Source organism: Bradysia coprophila, chromosome X, assembly GCF_014529535.1.
Source record: "Bradysia coprophila strain Holo2 chromosome X, BU_Bcop_v1, whole genome shotgun sequence".
In the NCBI taxonomy this organism is placed as follows: Eukaryota; Metazoa; Arthropoda; class Insecta; order Diptera; family Sciaridae; genus Bradysia; species Bradysia coprophila.
In genome coordinates this window covers 5,002,538-5,028,290 of record NC_050737.1, presented here as the reverse complement: position 1 = coordinate 5,028,290, position 25,753 = coordinate 5,002,538, and the positions used below count along the sequence as shown (strand labels likewise).

The 25,753-nt window shown below is 35.8% G+C and overlaps 1 protein-coding gene and 2 non-coding genes across 7 annotated transcripts; 2 read left to right on the top strand and 1 right to left on the bottom strand.

Moving 5' to 3' along the window:
* Nucleotides 1-1,015: 1,015 nt before the first annotated feature.
* On the bottom strand, nucleotides 1,016-22,353 carry LOC119084939 (progestin and adipoQ receptor family member 3). Of its 5 annotated transcripts, none has more exons than XM_037195106.1 (9): nucleotides 16,874-17,454; nucleotides 11,323-11,516; nucleotides 4,540-4,710; nucleotides 4,363-4,467; nucleotides 4,172-4,303; nucleotides 3,949-4,101; nucleotides 2,754-2,942; nucleotides 2,516-2,687; nucleotides 1,016-1,196 (listed from the first exon to the last, which is right to left on the bottom strand). In XM_037195106.1, the coding sequence occupies exons 2-9, from the start codon at nucleotides 11,407-11,409 to the stop codon at nucleotides 1,126-1,128; spliced, it is 1,080 nt and encodes a 359-aa protein (XP_037051001.1). In that variant the 5' UTR covers nucleotides 11,410-11,516; nucleotides 16,874-17,454; the 3' UTR covers nucleotides 1,016-1,125. The 5 variants fall into 5 exon arrangements, with proteins under 5 accessions (XP_037051001.1, XP_037050993.1, XP_037051010.1 ...); XM_037195098.1 differs by having other exon boundaries at nucleotides 16,981-17,454; XM_037195115.1 differs by having other exon boundaries at nucleotides 17,223-17,454.
* Trnat-ugu lies at nucleotides 18,284-18,355 on the top strand. The gene has a single exon. It is a non-coding gene; the product is annotated as a tRNA-Thr (tRNA).
* Nucleotides 20,138-20,209, top strand: Trnat-ugu. The gene has a single exon. It is a non-coding gene; the product is annotated as a tRNA-Thr (tRNA).
* Nucleotides 22,354-25,753: the final 3,400 nt, after the last annotated feature.

Genomic DNA, 25,753 nt, shown 5'->3' with positions numbered 1-25,753 from the left:
GTTTTCATGTGTCGGGGCCGAAAATGAGGGAGTTTCGATATTTTTCTCAGGTTTTCGACCCCTTACATGAAGATACACAAATAACTATTACGTCCTAGAATCCTGTAAGAATCCTAAGCAAAATGACTGGAAAAATATCACAGTATTAGAAAACTTGCACTTGTTTAACAGTCAATCCATCAATCTTTACTGACTCTGTTACTTATTTTGTTCAAATGTGCCGTTAGTGTTTCATACATAGTCGTTTACTTGATTTTTTTTAAACATACAATTCACTTTATCAGAGCATATAACATAGGAGGGTTCCCATTCGTCCTCTTTTTAGAGGACATGTCTTCTTTTTTCATCTCGTTCTTCTTTTTTACAAAAATTCTAAGAACATGACTTTTTGAAGAAGACTTCGTCTTTGTCCTATTTTTTTCAGCTCTTCGTCTTATTTAAGTAAATTTGATGCAGCAGATCACGCCCTTGCGTGATAAGGTAAAACGAAGCCTGTATTCAGGTAATATGGAGTGGATGTTATCACTGAGAAGGAATCCAAAAGAATATCAGGAAGATTTCAATGCATATTGTACACAGAATTTTTTGTTTTTAGCATGAACTGGTGTAAATTACACAATAGTTGCACAAAGAGCATGCACAGTTGCTGTAATTCCATGTCAGAAATTCACTTTTCGTCCTCTTTTTTGAATGTCAAGGCATCCTCTTTTTGTCCTCTTTTTTGATGCCGAAATGTCCTCTTTTTCAAAATTGAAAAATGGGAACCCTATATAACAGGAGGGTATAGTTTAATTTTGGCATTCCTGTCAATACAATATGATTTGGACTATCTAAGTACTTCTGTCATCTGTGTCAATCGATGGAGAAATATTATTTTGTTTGTCACCGGGATTCGATTATGGGCCGACTGCTCAACTGTTCTTATGGCAAAATCAGGAATTATATTTTTCTCCTAAACAAATTTAACTTAGCTTGAGTATACCAATCGGAATTTGTTGCACAAATGAAACCACTCTAATGTCTAAATTTGTCATTTTTGATATTTTATTGCATCAATTATACAGCTAAATACGTATTAATTATAGATAGATTAAATTAGATTAAATTATCGATCCCACAGCTGTGTTAAACGGTATATGAATTATCCACATCATAGAAACACTCGTTGGATTTCCTAAATTCCACATAAATCAAACCTGGTAGAGAGAAAAAAAAATCGAAACAAATCATTCACACTGTAGCACTTAATGAATGCCAATAAACTTTCTAATAAAACAGTTAAACGTTCCAATCAAAGTTAATAAATTGAAAATCGTCCAATCAAATTATCAAATGTGAATTGTATTCCACGCACCAATGGTTAGGAAATGATAATAAAAATAAATGATTTGTTAAAGAGAAGAAAAAATTATCCGACTGATGCCTGATTTTGTTTCAATGGAACCTTCAAGGCGAAATTTTTCACTACCGGACCATACCCAACCCGAACTATTTCTGAAACTTCACGTAAGGAAGCCCAAGAAATCCTTAGCAATCCTAACGGATCCAACCCAAGATAAACTCTTTTTTTAAACCGCTCTTATCCTAATAACAATAATAACAATTCTACAATCGCATCAAATTTGCTATACTGCTACCAACCATGGGCGGGTCAACCCGGAAAATCGGGCAATCCACTCATCTCTAGCATAAACAATAATCTATCTCATTATAATGTGAATGATATTTTTGGGTTAGCATGTATGTTGTGACATAACATCACTATCGCAAAAAATTAAATTCCGAAAAGGGAATTTCTAAGACTAAATATTTTCTCATTAGCCTAAGTTCTTGATCAATATGCAGTTTTTTGGCGACAATTTTTAAAATAAGCACCAATGTTCGTTCTGTGCACCAAATGTACATGCGACAGATGAATCATTTTGTAAACTCTAGCGCTGATAGGGAAATGGGCCGTTTGCGCTTATGAAAAAGAAGGGTCTGAGAATATGATATTGTTACACACAAAAAAACTGGTGTATGTTATGACTATATTCGTGAACGTGTAATGTCCTCCGATGGAGATGAAGACTCATAATTTTCAGTTTGGAAGTTTGTGAAATAGAAAAGGGACATTTGACACATTTATGGAATTTCCATGGTATTGGAAGATTATTTCATTTATTGAAACGTTTATCTCTTAAACTTAATGTGCATTACTTGATATACGTGATATAATAGCTTCAATATTTAACATCGAATTACAGCCTACCTTAACAATAAAAAACAAATTAAAAATGTGAACTAAACAAAAACAAAATTGAAAATGTTGTCCTAAACCTGCGATTGTAAATGTGTGCTTTGGCATTAAATTAAAATAAAATTATGCGTAACACTTTGCTCTGTCCTCAACACATCCATGTTCAATTACATAAACAGCAAAAGTCATTCCTAAACAAAGAGTTTGGTGCAAATTATAAAAGTTGTATTGATAAAAGTTCCCACTACGTAATTATCACTTAGGTGCGTTACCCACCTGTGTCATGCCAATAGTACAGTGCAGCCAACACGAAGAAATGCCACCAGTTGTGCGAATGGCCAAAGAAGTCTACCCGTCCTGCCATCCATCGTTCCGGTATTTTCGCAATGTATATTAGAAATGCAATACCGCTCAGCATATACATTCCAATGACACGACGAATTAACAGCTGCATTGCGATATAGAAAATAAGTAAATCGGTACGAGAATTGTCGGTCGAGACAATTGTACTTACCGATACCATTTTATTGTGAAATCCACCCATTTTAATGGCCCAATGGGTTGTGGGTAAAATACCGAAAAGTGCCCATCCAACGAATATTATGATTTTTAAGTGGGATGAAACGTTCAGATGTGGTATTTGGATAACCATTGCCGTAACAAATATGACTCCCACGGCAATTATGTAGATGAGACGAATATCCTAGAATTGGCGACAGTTTCATTTTTTCCTTTCGATGTATGAAAATTCAGTCGTCCCATAGTATAAATATTTGAATAAATTCAGACTTTTAGATTGTACAGGTTATGGACTCAGAAACAAAGAAACCCGAAAGTGTTTATGTAAATGCTTATACGGCACCTGGCTGAGCTAGAATTGATATTTAAACTCTGTTACTTCTATTATTTAACTATTTTTTCGTGTTTAATTAATAATCTTGTACTTCGTAAATTTTATCATAAGATTTGGAATTACTTGTCGGAAAGATTATTTTTGTCGTCGTTGTCAATAATAAATTTTCTCTGAATGTCAGGGGATATTCTTGGTTGAGTTTTAGGGATTTTGTACAGCTTTTTTTAAGTTTTCCTGACTCTCTTAGGTAGGGAGATTCAGTGGAACTCAGAATTAAAAAAAAAAAATCCTCAAAAATTTCCAACGGAGTTTTTTTTGAGTGTCAATGGATTTTCTACGTTCATGCGCCCTTCGTATCAAACGACGCCATTTATAAATTACGCTGCTACTGTTTAATAAAATTGCACAGTTGAACGAAAAAATTCATTTCTTTACAATTGTACAATGCAACTGCACAACAATTTACTCTTGAAGGATTTTTTGAAGGTGGACCAGGCTCCGTCACCGTCGTAGCTATTTTTTTTAGCGCCTTTGGTCCCATTCCTTTATTATTAACTGGCTATAAACATACATGAGTGGGGTTCATTGGATAGGTATTGTCCAGTAGATACGGGGCATACGGGGCAAGCACAAATATCTTCCATGTCTTGTACCATTGTTCAAAAATAAAAAATAAAACAATGTTTCAGTCAAAGACAGGCAATTTTGATGAACCCAAAAAAAGTATCCTAAACCTGTCACTACTATGGCAAGAGGGGTATCATTGTAAAGCTTGGTTAAGCCTCTATCACGGCATCCACTGATTTTAACAAAAGCATTCTCATCTTGCATTTTTGAAGATATTCCAAATACTCACATCATGACACCAAAACGCATAGTAAATTCCACTAATGTAAATTGCCAGCAATGATAGTGCGATGCCCAGCAAGTCAATGGATAGGAAACGGTCATAATGCTTTTCTGACTTACAGGAGAATGTGTGGTATATTGTTGAAAAAATCATACAAGTCTGTAGCAGAATTTATAATTTATCCGTTAACGGTTAACCATGTTTGTGATGTACAATGAAAACTACTCACTTGAAAACAGATCAGCAATGTTCCAACCATAATTTTATCTATGAAACTAGCATGAGTGCTTAAGAAGTTTATGTCGTTAATCGTCAATCCGACGAATAAAAGCCAACCGAATACGTGACTCCATATGTTTACCTGAATTACATTGGGAAAAATTGGCTCAAAGTTCAAAATTATCTACGATTCACACTCACAGTCTCATTAGTCCACCAGAACATACTCTCGACGCACATTTTGGTCGATAAATAGGTCCGGTATCCATTCCTAATAAATGGGTTAAATTGTAAATGTTTTGGTGCCTGAAATTTCGATATACAAAATGGTTTCGTCATCAAAGAAACTAAGTTTTTTGGCGGAAGGATATTACTAACATCATCGAACGATAAAAGCTGTCTCGACTTTTCATTTTCCACATCTTTTTCCGCTTGTGTTTTGCTCCGTTTCTCTGGTTTGGAAAATGTTGCTCGTGTGACTTCTAATGTGTTCAGCAATTTCACGGTTGAGTTCTCAATATCACAGCTGTTGGTTTTATTCGGTATGGTCTGAAATATTAATGTATGATAGAATCGAGAGGCAAATTTTTCAATTCGATAAAAACTAAAGAAAAAATCGTAAGACTACAAAGATGTGATTTGACTCAAATCATAGCTCCACTAACCTCTGTTCTGATTTTAAAAATAATTGAAAACTTTGACTTGATTAACAATTTTTCTTTGCAAAAATATTTGTTTGGGAAAGCGAAGTTTGTTTTGTTGATGTGGAAAACACCGTCGATCAGCATAATCAAAGTGGGCAATTGAAATGAAAGGAACAAAGCATACCGAATCATTGTAACATAGAAAAACTTGTAAAATAAAATCATTCTTCGTTCAGCATTAATAGAAACGAGATGTTTTATTCAAATCTCAACCAACATTAATGGTCCTTCGAGTCAACTAACGAATCACTATGGATAATAAAGGCGTTCAACGTAAGAGCGAACGCTCAAACAAAGGAGTACCTCCATCACGTTTTGGATTTCCGGATATTCGAATTGAAAATATCGGATCTGAAGATGGTGCAATTGGAGGCAACAGTACCGTGGAAAACCAACCTAATGAAGGTGCAATTGGGATCGGGGATCAAACAACCATTGAAAAGACTGTGATCCAGTCAAAGAAATATGCTAAGTCTGTCTTGTCGAAAAGCGGTTCAAAGATGAGCAGACGTAGTACAAGAGAGATTCAACATATAAAAGAAACCATGGAAATTGAAGCGGAGCTCCATGAACTCGAAATGATGGAGATAAAAAGGAAGAAAGATTTCCTTTTACGAAACAAGCAGTTGAAAATGGATCTGAAGCAAGAAGAAGACGCGATGTCCAGTATCGACGATGAACTTGAAGAAGCGGATGATCCGATTATGCAGCCACTGGGATATGACCAGCGTAAAAGAAACGTAAGGGAATGGATAAACAATATGGAAGATCCGATTCATTTCGGCAACTGCCGTCATCAACAAAATCTGGAGAGCACACGCCAGAACCAATTCGAAACTTCTGTTCACAACGATGTGTTGATCGCAGCTTTCAAGGCACTGGAAATGAAGGAAGCCAAAGACCTTCCAATATTCAGCGGAGATGTTGTTTTGGAGTGGCCTAACTTTATTAGCGAATTTCGACGATCAACCGAAGAATTCAAAATCACACCGAACCGAAATTTGCGTCGCTTGAATAAGGCACTTACGGGAGCAGCACGAACAAGTGTGCAAACACTGTTAACGTCGCCTGACAACATTGAGCAAATCATTTCGCATTTGGAAACGAGTTTTGGTCGCCGCGAGTGGATCTTGGAACACTTGGTGCTAGAATTACGCAGCTTACCAGTCATGAAAGAAGAAAACATCCATCAATTCAAGCTCTTCTACAGTAAGCTATTTGGTGCTGTAACAACGATTAACAACATGAGAGCTCATAACTATCTGGATAATCCCGAATTGCTAGTAAATCTAGAAGACAAATTGCCACCTACCACGAAGAATTTCTGGATCCATTTCAAGGCCGAATTATTGCGACGACGGACAAAGGTAAATATCGAAGCTTTAGGCGATTGGTTCAAGTACGAATTAGATGCACAATTTGCTGGGTTGTCGGTAAAGGACGTTATGAAGAAATCAAGCAAAGCTACAGTCCTGGCTATTGATTCGCTACCAACAAAAAGAGAAAAATGGTGCCATAAATGCAAAGGAGCAGTTGGACACTATTTACAAGATTGCAACGACTTCAAAAAGCTAACAATCGACAAGCGCAGAGATTTCGTCAGGCAAAATAGTATTTGCTTCATGTGCTTCAGAAAAGGACACCAAGCTAGCGTTTGTCGGAAAAAGGATTCATTGCCGAAATGCTCCAAGTGTAACAAAGATCATGCTGATATATTGCATGCCGACAACGCCCAAGTCAACATCGTTCAAAATACCGAAAATAACGTCAAAGAAGTCCGCTGCATCCAAACAAGTGATGTTCTGCTGAAGATAGCGATGGTCGTTTTGAAAGGTCCATTGAAAACCATGATCGTTCCAGCATTCTTCGACGAAGGTTCAACAGCAACAATGATGGACGAGGATTTAGCAAACGATTTGGGTTTGGAAGGAGCGACTAGTCCTATTACATACCGTTGGACAAATGATATCGTCCGGACAGATAACGAGTCACGAATCGTAAGTGTAACTGTGTCTCCGGCAAATCAAATTGGAAAGTTCTACGATCTAACGAACATACGAACGGGTAAGAATTTGGCGCTACCATCTCAAAAATTCGACGTCAATCAGATTTTGAAACTGCATCCATATCTGCGTGGAGAAGAACTACAAGCTATTTCAAACGTTCAACCGTTACTGTTGATCGGATCGAATAATGGACAATTGACTGTATCATTGAAAACAGTTCAACACCGGATCAATGGACTAATCAAATGCAAGTCTCGTCTAGGATGGACGATCCATGGACCTATCTATGAACACGAAGTAACGGAATCGACATTAGCCGTTCATGTATGTGCACACAACATTTGGGAAACAGAAAAAGAAGAGAACTTGAGCGATCTGATCAGAAAGTCATATGAAATTGAGGATTTCGGTATAAAGACGGAGACCGAAAAATTGTCAGAAGCGGACGAAGCTGCATTGAATATCATGCGAAGTACAATGAAGAAAGTTGGAGACAAATTCGAAATTGGACTTCTGTACAAGAATCCGGACCAGAAATTTCCAACGGAAGAAAGCAAACAAATGGCGATGAAACGTTTACACTTGATTGAGAAGAAAATGGATCGCAACGAAAAGTTCGCCGACGAATACATTCAACGAGTGCAAGATTACGTGAGAAAGGGGTACGCAGAAAAGCTGACTGGAGATGATATGAAAGAAACTGCAAACACTTATTATCTACCTCACTTCGATGCATACCACCCAAACAAACCAGGGAAATTTCGTTGGGTCATGGACGCAAAGGCTAAAGCGGGTGAGTATTCGCTAAACGATTTACTGCTTCAAGGTCCAGACTTGGTGCCATCAATGCTGGCAGTTATCTGGCGAGCACGCTTGAAACCGATTGGGATGAATTCCGACATCACCGAAATGTTCCATCAAGTTGAGATTCGTATTCAAGATCGAAACAGTCAACGATTTCTATTCCGAGGGAAGGATAGAAATAGAGCACCTGACGTATTTAGAATGAAGGCAATGATATTTGGAGCTAATTCATCACCGTCATGTGCGCAGTACGTAAAAAACGAAAATGCAAAGACCTACGAAAAGGAATTTCCCGGCGTTGAACGTGCAATTGTGAAACAGCATTACGTCGACGATTATGTTGATTCTACTGATACAGTCGAAGAAGCAGTCACGCTTGCATCAAACGTTACGACAGTGCACGAAAAGGGCGGATTCAAACTGGTAAAATGGATTTCGAACTCAGATGAATTCATGCGACGTATCCCGGAAGAAATGAGATTGCTTAATCATGATAAAGTCGATGACGTTCGAATGTTGGGACTCAAATGGGACTTCAGAAACGACGAATTAGTATTCGATCTGGACTTCAAGAAATTCAACCAAGATCTTTTGAACGGCAAAACTGTCCCAACAAAGCGACTTATGCTGAAATTCTTGATGAGTATCTTCGATCCGCTCGGTGTGATGGCACCATTAGTAATCAAGCTGAGAATAATTTACCAGGAGCTATGGCGGCTAGGAATTGGATGGGACGATCAAGCACCAAAGGAAGTATTCGAACAATGGGTCGTATGGCTAAACGAAACCAAATCAATACAACAAGTACGCATTCCCCGTTGCTACTTTCCAGAAGTTTGTGTTTTTACGAACATTCAGCTGCACTCATTTTCCGATGCTGGCGAGAACGCATACTGCACAATGACATTCATCCGTGTCGAAATGGTCGACAAAATATATGTTGCACTTATTCAAGCGAAAAGCAGAGTCGCACCACTGAAACCATTGACGGTTCCACGCCTTGAAATGCAAGCAGCAGTTTCTGGTAGTCAGCTGACTGACACAATCGAAAAGGAATTGGGAATTCCAATCAAAAAGCGATTCTTCTGGGTCGACTCAACCCTCGTACTTGGATGGATTAATACGAACCAAAAATTAGGTCCATTTATCGGCAGTCGTGTATCAAAAATTCTTGACTGCTCCGAAAGAGAGGAATGGTATTGGATTCCTACAGACATTAATACAGCGGATCTGGCAACGAAAACCTCAAATGAAGTTAATTTGTCTAAAACTGCAACATGGTTCAATGGACCCGAATTTTTACACTGGCCGGAATCCGATTGGCCAAATTTCACTCCACCTCAGCCAAAAAAAGCCGAAATTGTAATGTTCCATCAAGAATTGCTGCCACCAGAGGAAGTAATTGCATCGATCAGTTTGGAACATCCAGGGCACTCTATGCCAGACGTCAATCGATTCTCGAAATACAATCGATTGGTACGTGCTACCGCATACGTCCTAAAAATGGTCAACACACTTAAATTGACGAAGAAGAATCGACCTGGAAATTTATCGATTGAGGTACACGATATACGACGCGCCGAAACTCTTTGGTACAAAAAAGCTCAGTTCGATTGTTACTCACGAGAGATCCACGATTTGAAAACGAAAAGCGTCGTAAAGAAGTCGAGCTGCCTTTATCCACTCAGTCCGTACATCAACAGTGAAGGCGTAATCTGCATGCGTGGTCGTATTCCAGGAACGAACCCAATTATATTGCCTCAAAACCACCGATTCACAAAGATGCTCATACAGTGGTATCACGAAATCAATTTACATCAAGGAGTCGACACAGTCATTAACCATCTACGAGAACAATTTTGGATTCCTCGATGTCGAACAACAGTACGAGAATCATTCAAGTCGTGCATGATGTGCAGAGTAAAGAAACCGAAAGTCAAACTGGTGGAAATGGGTGACATCCCTAAGGAACGCTCCGAGCAATGTGAATTTCCATTTACGTTCACTGGTGTGGACTACTTCGGCCCAATGATGGTAAAGTATGGACGGCGATATGAAAAAGTTTGGGGTTCACTCTTTACCTGCCTAACCACAAGAGGAATTCACGTCGAATTGGCATCGTCACTCAACACCAATTCAGCAATAATGGCAATTACACGATTCATGAATATTCGGGGTGTCCCGAGGAAGGTATTTTCCGATCATGGTTCCAATTTCGTAGGAACGGATAACGAGTTGACTGAATTCGTCAAAAAATTTGGACCATGAAACAATACTTAACAAATTGTCAGTCAGAGGAGTGGAATGGAAATTCAACTGTCCAGCAGCACCAAATCGAGGTGGGGCCTGGGAACGTATGGTTCGATCAGTTAAGGAAGGACTGAATGCATTGATAGAAACGAAATTTCCAAGTTTTGAAGTCCTATCGACAGCCATCTCCGAAGTGGTGAACACCGTGAACAATCGACCGTTGACTTACATATCATCTGACGTTGATGACTTCAACATAAAGGCAATTACACCGAACGACATTATACTACTTCGAACCAACCACTCTCAATACGATGTCAAAATGGAATACAATTTTCGGCCGACACAAACTTGGAAACTGGCACACAAAATCGCGGACGAATTTTGGTATCGATGGGTGAAGGAATATCGACTATCGCTTATCAAACGAGCAATATGGCCGGATAGTCGCGACAACCCTCATCTGAAAGTGGGCGATTTGGTCCGAATCGTTGACGAAAATGAAATCCGTGGACGTTTTCCCAAAGGAATCATAACGAAAGTTTTTCCAGACAAAAGGGGCATCGTACGAACGGTCAAAGTGGACACTATCATCGGCAACGACAGGCGAAGCTATACTCGGCCGATTTCGAAAATCGCTAAAATCAATCTGTCCGAAGGGTTGGAGGATGTTGATGTGGAAAACACCGTCGATCAGCATAATCAAAGTGGGCAATTGAAATGAAAGGAACAAAGCATACCGAATCATTGTAACATAGAAAAACTTGTAAAATAAAATCATTCTTCGTTCAGCATTAATAGAAACGAGATGTTTTATTCAAATCTCAACCAACATGTTTACAAAATCAGAGCAAGATTCGGTTATTAAAAGCTAATTTCATTATAAATACACAACAAGAAAATGTCTTTTTCACTATTTTCGTCGCAGGGACTATACTTTGTTCACGCAAAAAACCTTTACAGTCGACCATATATAGACAGAGTTCTTAGCATATATAATAGTTCAACTCTGACTAATGTGTGAGGAATTTTATACTGAAATGAATGGTAAAACAAATGAAGTAATAGAATTTGTCTGAATCTAATCCTACTGACGATACTTAGATAAAATTAAGTAGCAGATTCGATAACTAAAAGTCATTGCATTACATTATTTATAACATCAGAAGTCTGAGTCCTTGTTCGCCCTCTGAATCTCCCATACGGCAAAACGAAACAGGATGGTGCTTTGTGTTGGATGGTGTTTGGAAATGTTCATGAAATCGTTAATTCGTGAAGGTGAAGGGTTTAAAATTTTAGGTCTAGGTTAGATTTTCGATCAAGATAGAATTACTCAACATTAACTCTGGCAATAATGTCTCCACTTTACACATTGTTGTCACAAAATAATAACCTACATTTTGATTATCATCGGCTTTACGTTGTTCAGCTTTAGGCAGCAGTCCTTCCGACGGTTGTGAGCCAGATGTGATTAACGAAACCATATCTCTTCTCTAACTTATTTACAACCACTTATTACACTATTCTAATTTCATCAATTCGTTTAAAATTTAATTTCCGGTTATTTACAATTGCATTACTCTTCGTCCGCCTGTGCATCCGATTTATTAAATATTTCTTTTGATTTGCTTCAGTGATAGAATTGATGTCGTGGTATACAGATTTATGCCATCACATAACAGCTCAACTTTTTGATGAACTTTTTTTTATCATGATCGCAAAATGAACGTAAAAAAAGCGAACTTCGATGGAAGGATTTCGTGTATTTAATTATTGGTATCATTTCGTCGTCAGATGTATTGAAATCTGCACATTTATCTTGGCACACGTCTGTACCAACAAGGTTGGAAAGTGTCGTTCGTATAAAATTTCGTTATCTTATCTCAGTCAGTTACACAAGGTTTGGCAAGGAATATTTTTGTGCAGATTTTGCAAAGATGAAATCTACATACAATGTAGAAGAGATCGAAGATTTACCTTGAATGTATGAATGAATGTTGACAGCTGATAAAGTAATAATAAAAAATATGAAACAAACAAACAAAATTATCTAAATTTTTCTAATTATAACCCGGTTTTATTACGCTGTCGATATGCAAACACAATAACCTGATATAGATATGAGAATTTCATTCATCAATAAAAAAAACATGATACAATGGTGGTAGTAGTAGTAGAAACCTAACTATGTAATATTAATGACCTACGGCGGGTTTAGTCAAGTATAATAGGGAGATTGAGATTTTCGCTTGTGATTAACACTTGATGTAAAACTTGAAAATTATAAGTCCATACAATTTGTAAGGATAATTTACTGATAATTGTCAAGCTATACGTCAACTTATAAATATAAGTGAAAGTCTAAATCTGCCTAGACTTAGTATAATGGATCCGCTCGAAATCTCTATCCAAAAGACCACGGCCTCAAATTGTATAATGTCAAAATTTGTACTAACTTGTTAACCTGTTACCTTGTGTCATCTGCTATCGACACGACAGCAATAATAAACGACGAGCTTCAACTAATGAGGTGATATAAAACAAAAAGCGTGTTCAAAACAAATGAAGTAAAAGATTTCTGAAATCAATCTTTGAAAAAATGATCGTAATGAAGTAATATATCAGATAGTAAAACTGTTAATATACTTGCCGTCTGTGACAGGTTGTTTTAGACCATTCGTTGGTAACACTTTCATTGGGTAGGTCATATCATCGCAATTCTAACATGAGTGATAATCTAACTAGAGTACTGATACTGAGCAATGCGTTGGTCATTCACATTTTTTTTCACTTACATCAACGCACTGCAAACCAAACACCGGATCAAAAAAATTTGAAAAAGAGTCTAATTGACCGGAAAAAAATCTGTTCCGGTTCATGGCTTAGAGTATACTACTGCAACCGCTTGGTTCAGTGTTATGATGCATGCCCACTCCTTTCACTTATTGTCGTGCTAATTAGAAAAGAATCTCTGCTGTATAAATTTGGTCCACCCTATTTGCAAGAGGTAACGTGTTATAGACATATCAATGAAAAATAAATAATTGTGGCATTGATTGATGTTAGAGGTTAGAGAAATGCAAAAAGTCTTTGCTAATGTTATTAATATATTCTGTTGCATTTAATATTTCAATCTATGAATATAAGATTAGTTTTGTGGAGTCAAGTTCTTTGAAATGAAAACCTGCTTGATTTACGTACACAATCTTAATTTGTACGAAGAACTTTTGATTCCGTAAGGGACTGTTCACAAATGACTGCGGTTAGCGGGAGGGGTGTTCGAGAAAAGGTGAAGGTATTAATAAATTTGGATTCATTTTGACTGTTTTCGAGTAACGAGCGGGAAGGGTGGTGTCGAAAAATATATAAAACAGCGTGATGCCATTTTCGAACGGCCCCTAACGGAACTTCGGAGTTCGACCTTCTTTACTGATTTTGTTAGTTATTACGAAATTAAAAACTGCTACCAAAACATGACTTTTTCATCCTATTACACATGTATCCGGATATAATACAGTGACACATTTCACTTGTGGTTTTTTGTTTAACTTAATTCATTTAGATATATTCACCTAGGACCTACATTTATATACACATTCATGTAGTCTTTCGTCCTTAAGCGATCGAGAATGAATTACACGAATGAACCATAACTTGGAATTCTTTCGAATTAAAGATTGGTAAATCGGACTTGCTCAAGTTTGTTTAATGGTCACCAAATATTTCGACTGTAATTCACAGACATTATCAATGGTTGTTGACTGGAATTAACAAAAGTTACAAAAGTGGTCCTAAACTTACATAAACATCATCATCATACCCTATGTGTTAAACAATTACATTGTCTTCGTCATAGTACGTTCTCATTCTGATTCTGATTTTTTCCTTCGAATTAATTGAGTTAACCGATTTTTTTAAATCATGGGGACAGTACAAAGTGTACATCGGAATAGTTTACAATTAGCTTTGACAGAGCTGAACAATTTACAAGCTAGCATGTTTGAGGCATGGCGAACGGTCTTTATTACAGATTGGTACTATGTATATGATTGAAACTTTCTTGGTTTTTCCTTGATGTGTAGAATGTAAAGAAGCAAGAAAAGCGAATACAACTATTTGTAGACAAAATCTTTTTCCAAGGCTGTACACTGTACAGTGTACAGAGCAAGAATATAAGAATGTACCATTTCAATCCAATTTATTCGTTCCACATCGCTATGTATATGAAATAACAAAACGTTATCGCGTGTGGAACAAGTTGGATAAATAGCTTTGACAATGTAACGTATCCATTTTCTCGCACTGTACAATAAACAACTTACAAATTGAATACAAATTGAATAAAATTTGAATAAATAATCAGATGAATCTTTTCTATTAAATAACACTTATCGTCACGAATAACCAGAGTTTAAAAACAACACATCTAAAATTCTGAAACGATTTTCCTTTCTAATAATAACCTTAATATTATATTGTATATGTTTTATGCCAGTAAGTGCAAAGCACAAATGATTTCTGGCGTTTAAAAGTGACCATAACTTTATTTAAACCGCTCAATCGATAGGATAAGTACTTTACATAATCGAATCAATAGGTATGGAGGGATTATTGAAACTAAATATAGACATCTAAGAACTACATTGATGTATCCATGATCGATATGGAATATTTTATTACTTGGCAATAATTTATGTGTGACTCAAACACGTTGCAAGGAAACGAGACGAAGGCTCTTAAGCTTAAGAAATGAATATTAAATTTTTGACACCGAACCTGTAGGGTAGAATCTCTGATGTAAAATTACATGTTGTAACGTTGTGAAAAATTTGAATCAATGAAAAGATATATAAAGCACGACTCTGAATTTTGTTTTTGTTTGGAATTTTTACTATACAAAAAGGATATGCTGGTGAGTTCAGCTGGTGGAATAGACTGCAGATTTAAAAATGGAAACAGAATTTACAATAATTTACCTCTTCTCTTTCAACTCATTCATCCTTCGATGAACTGAACACAACATCACCTAATAGCTGTACTTCATTTGTGAATACGACCCATATATAATAAAATTGTTCCAGGAAACCCACAATTCAATCTTTACCTCAAGATCAAAAAAATGATTTCTCGCTCGGCTCAAACTTTGCAGATTAAGAGTTACTGTGGGATATGTTTCATCTTTTTGGGCAGAAGTCGTCACAATGTATTCAATGCAATCAATTGGAATTCAAGGTTTGTTTTTGTTAAACTATTTAAAGTCCTTGTTAAATCTCCTCACAGTATTCTTATTCCTGATTTATTCTACTTGTAGTTTATTCATACACAATGGACAATAGTTGTTGTTGTCTGGCCTTCGTATAAAGAATGAATGACTGAATTTAATAAGGTGAAAATTTACATATCTGTTTCATTGCTACTGGACGTCAGCAACCGAAAAACACAGCCGATTATTTTGGCAATTTGTCAAAACATGATTGAAAAGAGGTGCGTGATAATAGTACATTTCGTACCTAGGACTAAAAGTCTTTTTTAGCGTGTAAGAAGTTTTCAGACAGAGCCGTAGGCGAGGTCTGGAATCGAATATGATAAATAAGACTTTTAGTCCGTGGTACGATAAGTATTGTTCATATTGGACGGAGAAAAAGTGCGATCCTGGTCAAGTAGTCATTACCTTTTTAGCAAAGGCCAGAACTCCAGAACTCCTGTTTCGGATGCATCGGTCGATGTTATCGATAACAATTTCAAAAATAGACAGCAAGCTATGAGTAATACGGTCTTTACAGCAAAACGCATAATCAAAAAATGAAGTAAAAGATTTGAAATCAATATCTTTAAAATAGGAAGATTAAATGAAGAAAAAGATTCTAATTGTAAGACTACTGCCGTCAGTGAAAGACTATCTCTTTTGTATAATGGTAAATAATGTCGTCAAAAAACGGAGATCCGCCATTCCAGCCATTTTCCACTGTTTCGATTGTTAGAAAGAAAATGTGAAAAAACAACACAAAATACCCCGAGGACCTATAGACGAATAGTCGGAAAATATCGGTGGCCAAAAATCTAATAAAAATAACGTTACGATCAATATTGGGACATTTTGTATTGGTAATACTATCACCGATTGGTAAACAGTAATACAAAAATCCACAAAAAAAACTTTAATCAAGGTACACATAATACGTAAATAAGTACCGCAGACAAGCGTCGTTTAATTGTTATGTCTTGTAGCGCTTTATATTAAAAGAAAGCCAAAACAACTAATTTGAATTTTAAAATATAATACATGTCAAGTTCATTTCAACCGTATGATGATATGTATACAGTGTTCGTAATAGTATGTCGTATGTACAAAATACGAAGTTTTTGGTAAATATTAGCGTTTATGCAACGGACAAAAAGTTTTGTTGAATTTTTACGTAATTTCTTTTTTGGCACAACCGACAAATGGTAACATATTATGCATAACGAGTATGGCACAATTAAGTGCAGAAAAAAATATTTAAAAACAAAGAAACTCTTCAACAGACAATTTATCCATTCTTTAATGAGACTTTACAACTTGAAATAGATATATACTCCATTGATAACCAGTTGGTTTAAACGAGTCTCAAATTTAAATGGGAATTCACACATTTTTAAAAATGTGCCAATCATTAGGACAAGAGACGATTTGTAAAATTAACGTTAATTGCCCATTGACCAATGTTTTCATTATCGACTTCGTGAGTAAGATTCCTGAAAAACTGACTGAAAATGCTACCAGTGAAATGTTTGACCAAACAATATTGTTCTTCATAAGGAAAAAATTTAGACGATTGTCAGGAAAGACAATATCATATCTTGTTGATTCAGTAAATCCATCAAACTTTCATTAAATTTCACCGAATTGTTCATATTCTAAATCTTCGGAATTTTTTTTCGTCTATAAATAAACGTGGAGGCTTCCACCTGTTGCGCTGACCTAATATCACGACATCAAAATAACATCCCTGAAGCACTCATCAAAGGATATACACACATCATATATATGCATCGAGCTGCACTAAGTATACTACCTTTCAATCGCAATTTCAATGTTCGATCTATAATCACTTTAAATTAACACTCAATCAACTCTAAACTAATTCTTTTCGGTGTTAAATTTTTTAGAAGGAATAGAGAAGAAAAAATCATTAAAATTTGACCGAGTAATATTTCAATTCTATTTTTATATCCTTTTTTCCAATAATAGTTAAATCGTCCAGGTGAAAGGTCGCACGATTCTAAGAAATTTTAATTAAATTGAAGCGATACACACTTTCTATTCGATTTCAATTCATTCAAATACAATTCAATCACTGCAGTCTTGCTTTAACAATATTATCACAATTACAATAGCAACGCGTGCATGCTCTTTTACGTAATTAACCGACAACAGAACGCACTATTTTATTTCCAATAACGTCTTTTCCGTACAAAAGCACCGCACGGCAAGTGTTTTTGCTTGTAAAAGTCTTACGACTAACGATTCAAGAAACGGACTGATAGACATATTCCTCAAATCATATATATGTTGCATATCGTTTTACAAATTTAAAACTATATACCTACCTACAACCACAGTTTCATTTACATTTTTATTATCGAAATGGTCGGGTATATATATACCTACACACAACACAATGTATATCATATCATACAAACAAAGTCTATAACACTTATCAACACATATGAATCAACACATTGTTACGAAATTATTGATTATGCATTTTTTATCGGTGGTGATTATGTTTGTTTGATTCTTCCTTTACGTGATGAAACGTGAAAAATGCTGAAATATGTCCTCATTTATATGTCATTATGCGGTGTAGAATTTTCGGGATTTTTTCTTTTTTTTTTTGATGTTTTAACGTATAACTGAATGAGTACTGACTATCTGTGTCCTTTATTCGACAGTGTTGACATATCTTAAAAATACACAAATCACCTGATTTCTAAATTCAGTTAATGCAATCACGTGCAAACACCCTCTTGTTGTCCATAGCTTATTTAACTTAAATGCTATCCAACTTTTGCATCGAATCATTTTTCTTTTAAGGAAAGGTCAGCGTTATGAAACCATACATGTTTTACCGCATCGATTCATTTACTCTTTTTTAATTGTTAATCCAACGTGCCAAACCACCAAAGATCACACAGCATACGGAAATGAAACACAATTTTCTACCCATCCAAGCAAAAATATATACATTTTGTTCAATGTACGTAAATGCGAGAAAGAGAATTGCAGATGTGACTATGCGTGCGATAGAATGAATGTGGTGTCGTATCGTTGAGTGGTAGAATACTATAGCATTTATAAGCACTTTCAAAGCACGTGCCTCTTTAGCTCAGTGGCAGAGCACTGGTCTTGTAAACCAGGGGTCGTGAGTTCAATCCTCACAGGAGGCAAAAATAACTTCCTTTTTTTAAACGAATGTTAATTCATAATTTAGTAATTAGTTTGAATAAAAAACAAAACCCTCAGTAGTTAATATGACTTACATCTAAGAACGTTCGATATGTTTGCCAAGGTATATTGTGCGTGTGTACGATAATGTTCGTACTTTAGTGGAATTCGTTACATTAAAATATTAAGAGTTCACACCTTCAACACTGATTATTTACGAGTAAAAATATCCAAATGGTTTGTGACTAGGACTATTTTCACCAGTGACACAAATTAACTTTGTCAATTTTTCATATTACGTTCGATTGAGTTCTTTTGAGTACGGAATCTTTTCGTCTTAATATAATGGAGAATGGAATTCGGTCTGTTCTCATTTATAGCATAATATCGTGTGTATGGTTACATAGATAGAGGTCTTGATTTTATGAGTCTAACACGTTGCCGTTTATTGTGACTTGTCAACTTTAGGCACACCGGAAAGTGGTAAGGGAGTCGAGGAATACCTCCTACTAAATTTCTAAAAATCAAAAATTTGACTTTTGATTTTCAGCTATTTATTTAGAGGTATTCCTCGACCAACTTAGTATTTTCCGGCGTGCCTAAAGTGCCTGCTCGAGCATTATCCCCTACGTGTTACAACTGATAAGTTTCTAGTTATGAGATAGACAGAGAACTACAATTAAGTTTCCAACCCTTATATCGACGGGAAAAAGGTAACTTTGAGGAGTGCAATTTTTCTCGTCTTAACTCTTCAAAATTTTTTATCTGCTGAAGGTGGTAAAATTCACCAACTCCAAATTAGTGTTTTGACAACGCTTGTTTTCAGCCCACAATTCCAACAGGTCAAGACAAAAGTTTTAGCAGGTAGTTTGAAACTGTAGGTAGAGGAAACCTGAATCTGTGCTAGTTATAATATGAGTTTCCAGAGCCGTCGTTGAATACGAAAAGCTTAATGCTGTCTTCAGGAGAATCGGAGTTATTATCGTGAAAAAGAGGCTTTATGCATTTGCTAGATTCAACGGCAACGTAGAAGCTCCCCACTCAAAAAAAAATTAGCAAACAATTATCTTTACATCGAATCTACTCTGGAGATTGGACATTATGGAGATTGCTGACCAACAATGGCCGGACATATTTTCCGAAAAGTCTCCCAGTTAGACACGCATAGCATATTCTCATCTCGTCTAATCTGGCATTTATTGCATCAACAATCGTCGATCGAATGGATTTTTCAATCGGTGTATTTCAGCCGAACACTTCCCCCTCTTCTGTATTGATTTCCACGAGCAATGGTCATCTAATGTCCTATGCTGACGTCTGAACATTTCTATTAAAAGAATATTCCAGTCTAAAAAACCATCAATTTGTCGAGCGTACCAACAGAATTTTTGTTTTTGCTGATAAGAAATGACGAGTTGCTGTGTAGTTTTCTACCAAAATTGTTTGTGTTTTTGTGTTTTTAATTTCTTCAATTGGAATAAAAAACGGGAAAGGGAAGAAGAGGATATATTCTCTATGAAGTTGCTGTCTTGTCGGTATAAATAATTGTTTGATACATTGCCAAAATGAAACATTAGAAAATTTAACAAAGTTTCATTGATTATTTCAATGCAGACTGTTTTTGAATTAATCTACACCAAGCCTTCCATAGCGAGAATTAATTTCTGACTTACCAATACTGTGTGTCTTATGAATCCTTTCCAATAATATAAAAAAATATCACAGATTGATCTATGGACAAAATCTTATTTGATAAATGGTAAAATGCGACTTTCAAAGCATGTGCCTCTTTAGCTCAGTGGCAGAGCACTGGTCTTGTAAACCAGGGGTCGTGAGTTCAATCCTCACAGGAGGCAGAAGGCTTCATTTTTTTTTAAATTAAATTAATTCATAAATTGACGATGATTATTCGTATGAAGAAAAGATTCTTATCTTAGGTAAGAACACTTGATTTGTTTAGTGACTACCATAGTATTGTACGAACATATCTCTGTTTTAGTGCTGGTGCTGGAAATAATTCAGTATAAAGTCAGTCAATGTATAATATTGTCTAGAATTTCCTTAAGAAACCTGTTTGAAATCTATCACTTCAATATTTTTATCATATGTTTCGCTATGTAACAAATATTGGCTAAAGTCAGTCCTTGTCGTCGTTCTCGATAGAAGATGACAACCCGTCCGTATTAGGTTGTACAATTATGAGTGATCTTAAAACTTTGTTATCTGTATTCACAACAAAATGTACACGTCACGCCACGAACTTTTTTATCAAATGAATCAGTACCTACGTAGAACAGTCGGCACACTATTAAAAGATTTCTCTGGCTGTAATAGTACAATACCCGTCTGTGTGAAAATCTGGCTATCTACGAGGGGAAGGGCTGTATTCTGATTCTGCTAATAATTTTATTATCCACTTGGACTACGGCTCGAGATACAAGCTGCCCTCCTCATAGAAAAACCGAATCTCTCACAGATGGGGAATATACTAACTAGATTTAAAGTTCGCTAAAGATGTTTTAGGAAGTTAACGAAAAATGTGATATTTGGGGAAATAATTTCATGTTGGCAATCGCTGGCACTACAAATCTTGATAATAATTTACAATTCGAAGCATTTTATAAATAAGTCAGAAAAAAATGCTCCATGCCATTTCTGTAGTAAACATATCCAACACAATCGGATATTACCTTGTCATGAAAATCAGTTCTGAAGATGTTGCATGTAAACCTAACACAAAACAATTTTTTGTTGTATACACAATTTTTACACCTTGCCAGAAAGTAATCGTCATCGTTTTATAAATAAATTGATGAGAACGTTGGTTTTGGTTATATCGGCAACAGTGAAATTTTTTTGCGAAATTTCTACATAAAAATGACTACCCAAATATTTTAAACTTAGCTTGTTGAAAATTTTCAAGCGTAGAAAGTTTACGTATTGATTGGATGAAACATTAAGTGCTGTGGAATATGCTACCTTGTCAATTATGCTGAAATTTATTATTCTTTACGTGTTACGGCATGTTTCATTTTCATTTACATTGCCCAATCACGTAAAGCATTGTACTTACGAGGTTCCAAGTTGTTATTTGACAAGTGGGGAATACCCCACTTATCAAATACACAACTTGGAACCTCGGAAGTAATATACTATTAATTTACTTATTTCCAACGTGTTATGACAGTCATAGCCACCAGACCAATTATCGAGTCTGTTACTTCTTTTGCCTTGATGGCTTTATCGGTAGATTAATGTAAAATCTAGTACTTCAATAGTTTTACCACATATTTTGGTGTATATAATAACATAGCTTAACGTTCAGTTTTGTCATCACTGTCGATAACAGATGACACAAAGACAGTGCCTCGTAATTTCAAGTAATTTTCGATGGTCTACGGGGAAAAATGAACGATGCGCAGAATGTAAAGTAAAATGCATCTGATGGACTCAAAAAGGCGAGAGCACTTTAGCAATTATTTTCGTATGAATATTGATCTCGGCGTATTAAATAAACCAACTTTACATTTGAATCACAATTTTAACTTTTGGAAAGTTTGAACATAAAATAATCAATAAATTGCTTCCACGAACGTTTTACATAGTTTTTTATAGTTTATATAGGATGGGTTCCATATAAAACTACCGAAATTTGGTGTGAAATTAGTTTCGGTCAACCAGATTTTTACAATTTTTATTACAAAGAAAACTGCACTAGCTTTGAATTACCTTTGCATTTCTATGAACACACTGGCCATCAGCATACAGCATGGTTAAATGGGCCGATACCAAACTATTTTGTACGTAATCACAATCTTCCATTTACACGATCTTTTAGTCAATATTTATGAATTAGTTTTGGTCGTTTTGGGCCATCACACTGTTTTTAAATTTTATACGCTAGTGGAAAGAGAAACTGTCGGTTAGATCTGTTAATATTAGTGAACACTTCAACGCTACGTTTACACTAAAATTCTGATTTTGCACATAACCCCCCGGGGCCGCGATAGTTATTACACTTATAAAATTGAGAGCATAATAAATGAAAATTCAATGTTGAATAAATATTGTGTTACGAAAAAGAGATGCACATAGAATGTAGAAATAGTTATTTATGTAACAAGAATCGAATGAAGGTATATTACCGCACTAGACGTCGTGTGCGATAATATACCAGCATAGGATTCGTGTTGCAGTTGCATACAACGTTTTATGCAATGAAGAAAGTCGAATAGATATCGACGATATTCGTTGTGTGACGTCAGCAACGCGTGGCTTTTTTGCACTAGTGCCATAAAGTCCATTGCAAATTCCTTTATCGCACTAGTGCGATAAAATAGGTTCATATAACATTGCACACAGGCTGCGTAAGTTGCAAATATCATCACTGAATTGCAGAAAATAATGAAAAGACATAAATATGGATTTTCGGCTATATACATACGAGTGTAGGCTTTTGGCGCGTTATTCTGTTGGCACATGTTTTCAAACTTTGTTCTAACACACGCTACCGCCGCAGCATAATAATATTATAATGGCTTTGACATTCAAAAATGTTTTAATATAAAAGAAATAGAAAATAAATCTAATTCTGATTGGTGCGGTATGAAATTGAATGAAGAAAATAATTAATTATTTACTTTCAATTAATTAGCTATTTCGAGTTAAAAAATACTGCTAACAGTAGATGACGTACATGTCCGAAAGTGTTACGTTTATTCGCGTTTATTAGTAGGTTCAATTAAAAAAAATACTCAACACTCAACATTGTTGATGGTGATACGCGCTAACAATTCAATTGATTTTAATAAAATAGAAATTACGGAATATAAATGCAGACGATTGAAAGTAAAAAAAAGAATTCATTTGTCGGCAAGAAAAGAAATGAAAGTGAAAGGAATGGCCACCTGTTTCAATTCAGGTGTACCCGTACCGGATATGAATTTGAACTTGACTTTTTATTGAACACGGCCTGACATAGCCTCAAGCCTGAACGTCGGTAGTTAGAACCTGACCGAAACAATCTTTTCACGGTCTGGTTTACGTTTGCAAAAAAAAACTGAATCCGACCTCAAAAATTCAGGCATGATCTGTTCCTGCAGATAGAAGAAAATGTGACTGTATGCGACACGATTTAACGGAATACAAATAGCAAGTTGTCCCAACTTTTTAGGTCCGTTTCTGAAACAACTTATTAGGAAATCGTATTTCTCCTACCTACCTAATATGGTTATTTGTCTAGCTGGTCTCAGAATTCTCCGGTTCAATCATAGAATAAGATGTGGATGAGACTACGAGGAAATGGGGTGTTGTTTCAAAATGCATGCTGTTTCCAAGATGTGTTGGACGTCCAAAAATGAGATGACGGCGTAGAACCCGACCGGAGAACGCTAAGGATTCTAGGGACTGGTAAAACTTAGCTCAAAACAGGCAACGTTGCATAGAAGGTCTCAAACGGTATTTTCTACAGTTTCTATTAGAACGAAAGTCTGAGAAGATGCTTTACAATATCTCACTCTTTAAATAATTGTGCAACCCAGGCCAGCAGGTCGTCGCGACTCCTCGAGTTATTAAATTTTTTGTTTTTTGTACCTTTAACTTGTCACAGACGGCAACACACATTAACAGTTTTACTATCTGATCAATTACTTCATTTGATTTAAGATTTTCAGAAATTGATTTCAGAAATCTTTTACTTCATATGATTGGAACATGCCTTTTGCTATATAAGACCTCGTTAGTCAGAACTTGTCGTTTATTATTGCTGTCGCTGTCGATAACAGATGACATCGTCTGTAACAAGTTAATGTGCAGTCTTAAAAAACGGATTTTGGCGGGACAATGAACTATCACCTCTAAAACTGCCAAATGGCCGGAAACAGTATCATGTGTAGTACTCTCAAAAATCTTGACTAACTTTATTTCAAAAGAGTTGTTAGTAATGGCGTGATAACTGATGTTTAGAACGAAACTTGGCGACTCGTTAAATGGCACAGTCTACAAATATATGGAAAAAAAAGAAAATATTTCGATCGAATTTATTTTACATTTTGAGCGGTTAGGGTGGTGGAAGGAATGGCAATAAAATTACTTATTGTCTGACCTATGGCCTCGATAATACATTGCAGCAAAGTTGGCCTCCCTCCAAAAATTTGCATGCATTAGAAATACATTGACTATCACTGCACAATGTATAGATGAGCGAGGCTATAATTTTATTTTTGTTGGAATTATCGAGTTTACATGATCTGGTTCACATCAGCTGACACTTGGATGGAAGTATGGAGAACGGATGTAAATTCAACATAGAATACATGAGTTCCTGTATAGTAATTTCATATAAGTATAAAGGATGTTGTGGCTCACAAAGACTGCTATAACATAAGAACGCAAAAGGTGCTAAAGACATGGATATTTTACTATAATTACCTATATCGTTAATATTTTGCTGAGTATTTTACCGTAGACTAAGAAATCTTAATTATTATTGTTTATTCCTCTAACATAGTCGCTGCCGACCTACGTTCAGAACTTAGATTCACCTTTTATACCGGCTTAACGGAATAACATTAACAGAAATTATGCAAATTTGTTTACCTTTCTAGATCAACATTACCTTGAATTAAATATACGGGAAATTATCACTTTCAGCCATTTGATTTGGTATCTGCACGATATACGCCTCTTGTATGTGTATATGAATAAACTTATATTCTGTCTAGAGAAACTGCATGTCGTACCATTGATTGTACAGTGTTTATGGTAACGATATAATGTGGCCACAGTTTCCTAATTTCATTGAACAGTAGAATAGAAATAGAATTTAGATTTTTCTACTTTCGTTTTTCAAATCATTTTGTTGTTTGTATGAAAACTTTTTCACTGGTTTCCTAGGTTTTCTTTCGATTTGTGTATATGCAAATAACTTTTAGATAAAATTGTGGCGAAGGTCTTTCCCAGTATTGTGGCTTGGAAGTAAGTCTAGGAGAATATCAAGTTTGTTGTTGTTTTATTGTTGGTCAGTAAAAAATGTTGCTCTAAAACCAGCTATCAATCTTTCATCAATGGCTAATCATTTGTTATCGACAGCAACGATCAAATCTTCAACTACGGTTATAATTTGGTCTTACATAGTACAACAATTGTTAAAACAAATGAAGAGAGATAATCTGTGGAGTTTCCTAATTTTACGCGCTGTCCTGGTCGACAAGTTGATCTCCGGTCGGATTAACATTTCCTACTGTGTAGTGTATCCTAGAATACTTTTATTTTAAATTTCAATGTTGTATTCCGAACGATTTATCGCTATCTTGCCTCACGGAAATTTGCAGTATTTGAGTCGTAGTTAAAGTGCCTTAAAAAAGGTCCCTGTCAAAGTTCCATATCAGCGCCATATCGAT

Bases quoted from the DNA above. Each gene is read 5' to 3' on its own strand.
- LOC119084939 (XM_037195084.1), bottom strand. From the start codon at position 22,175: ATGGAAGATTGTGATTACGTACAAAATAGTTTGGTATCGGCCCATTTA. The intron at 4,468-4,539 runs GTTAGTAATATC...TCGAAATTTCAG, and splicing joins AGCTTTTATCGTTCGATGAT to GCACCAAAACATTTACAATT. The intron at 4,304-4,362 runs GTGAGTGTGAAT...AATGTAATTCAG, and splicing joins TCTGGTGGACTAATGAGACT to GTAAACATATGGAGTCACGT.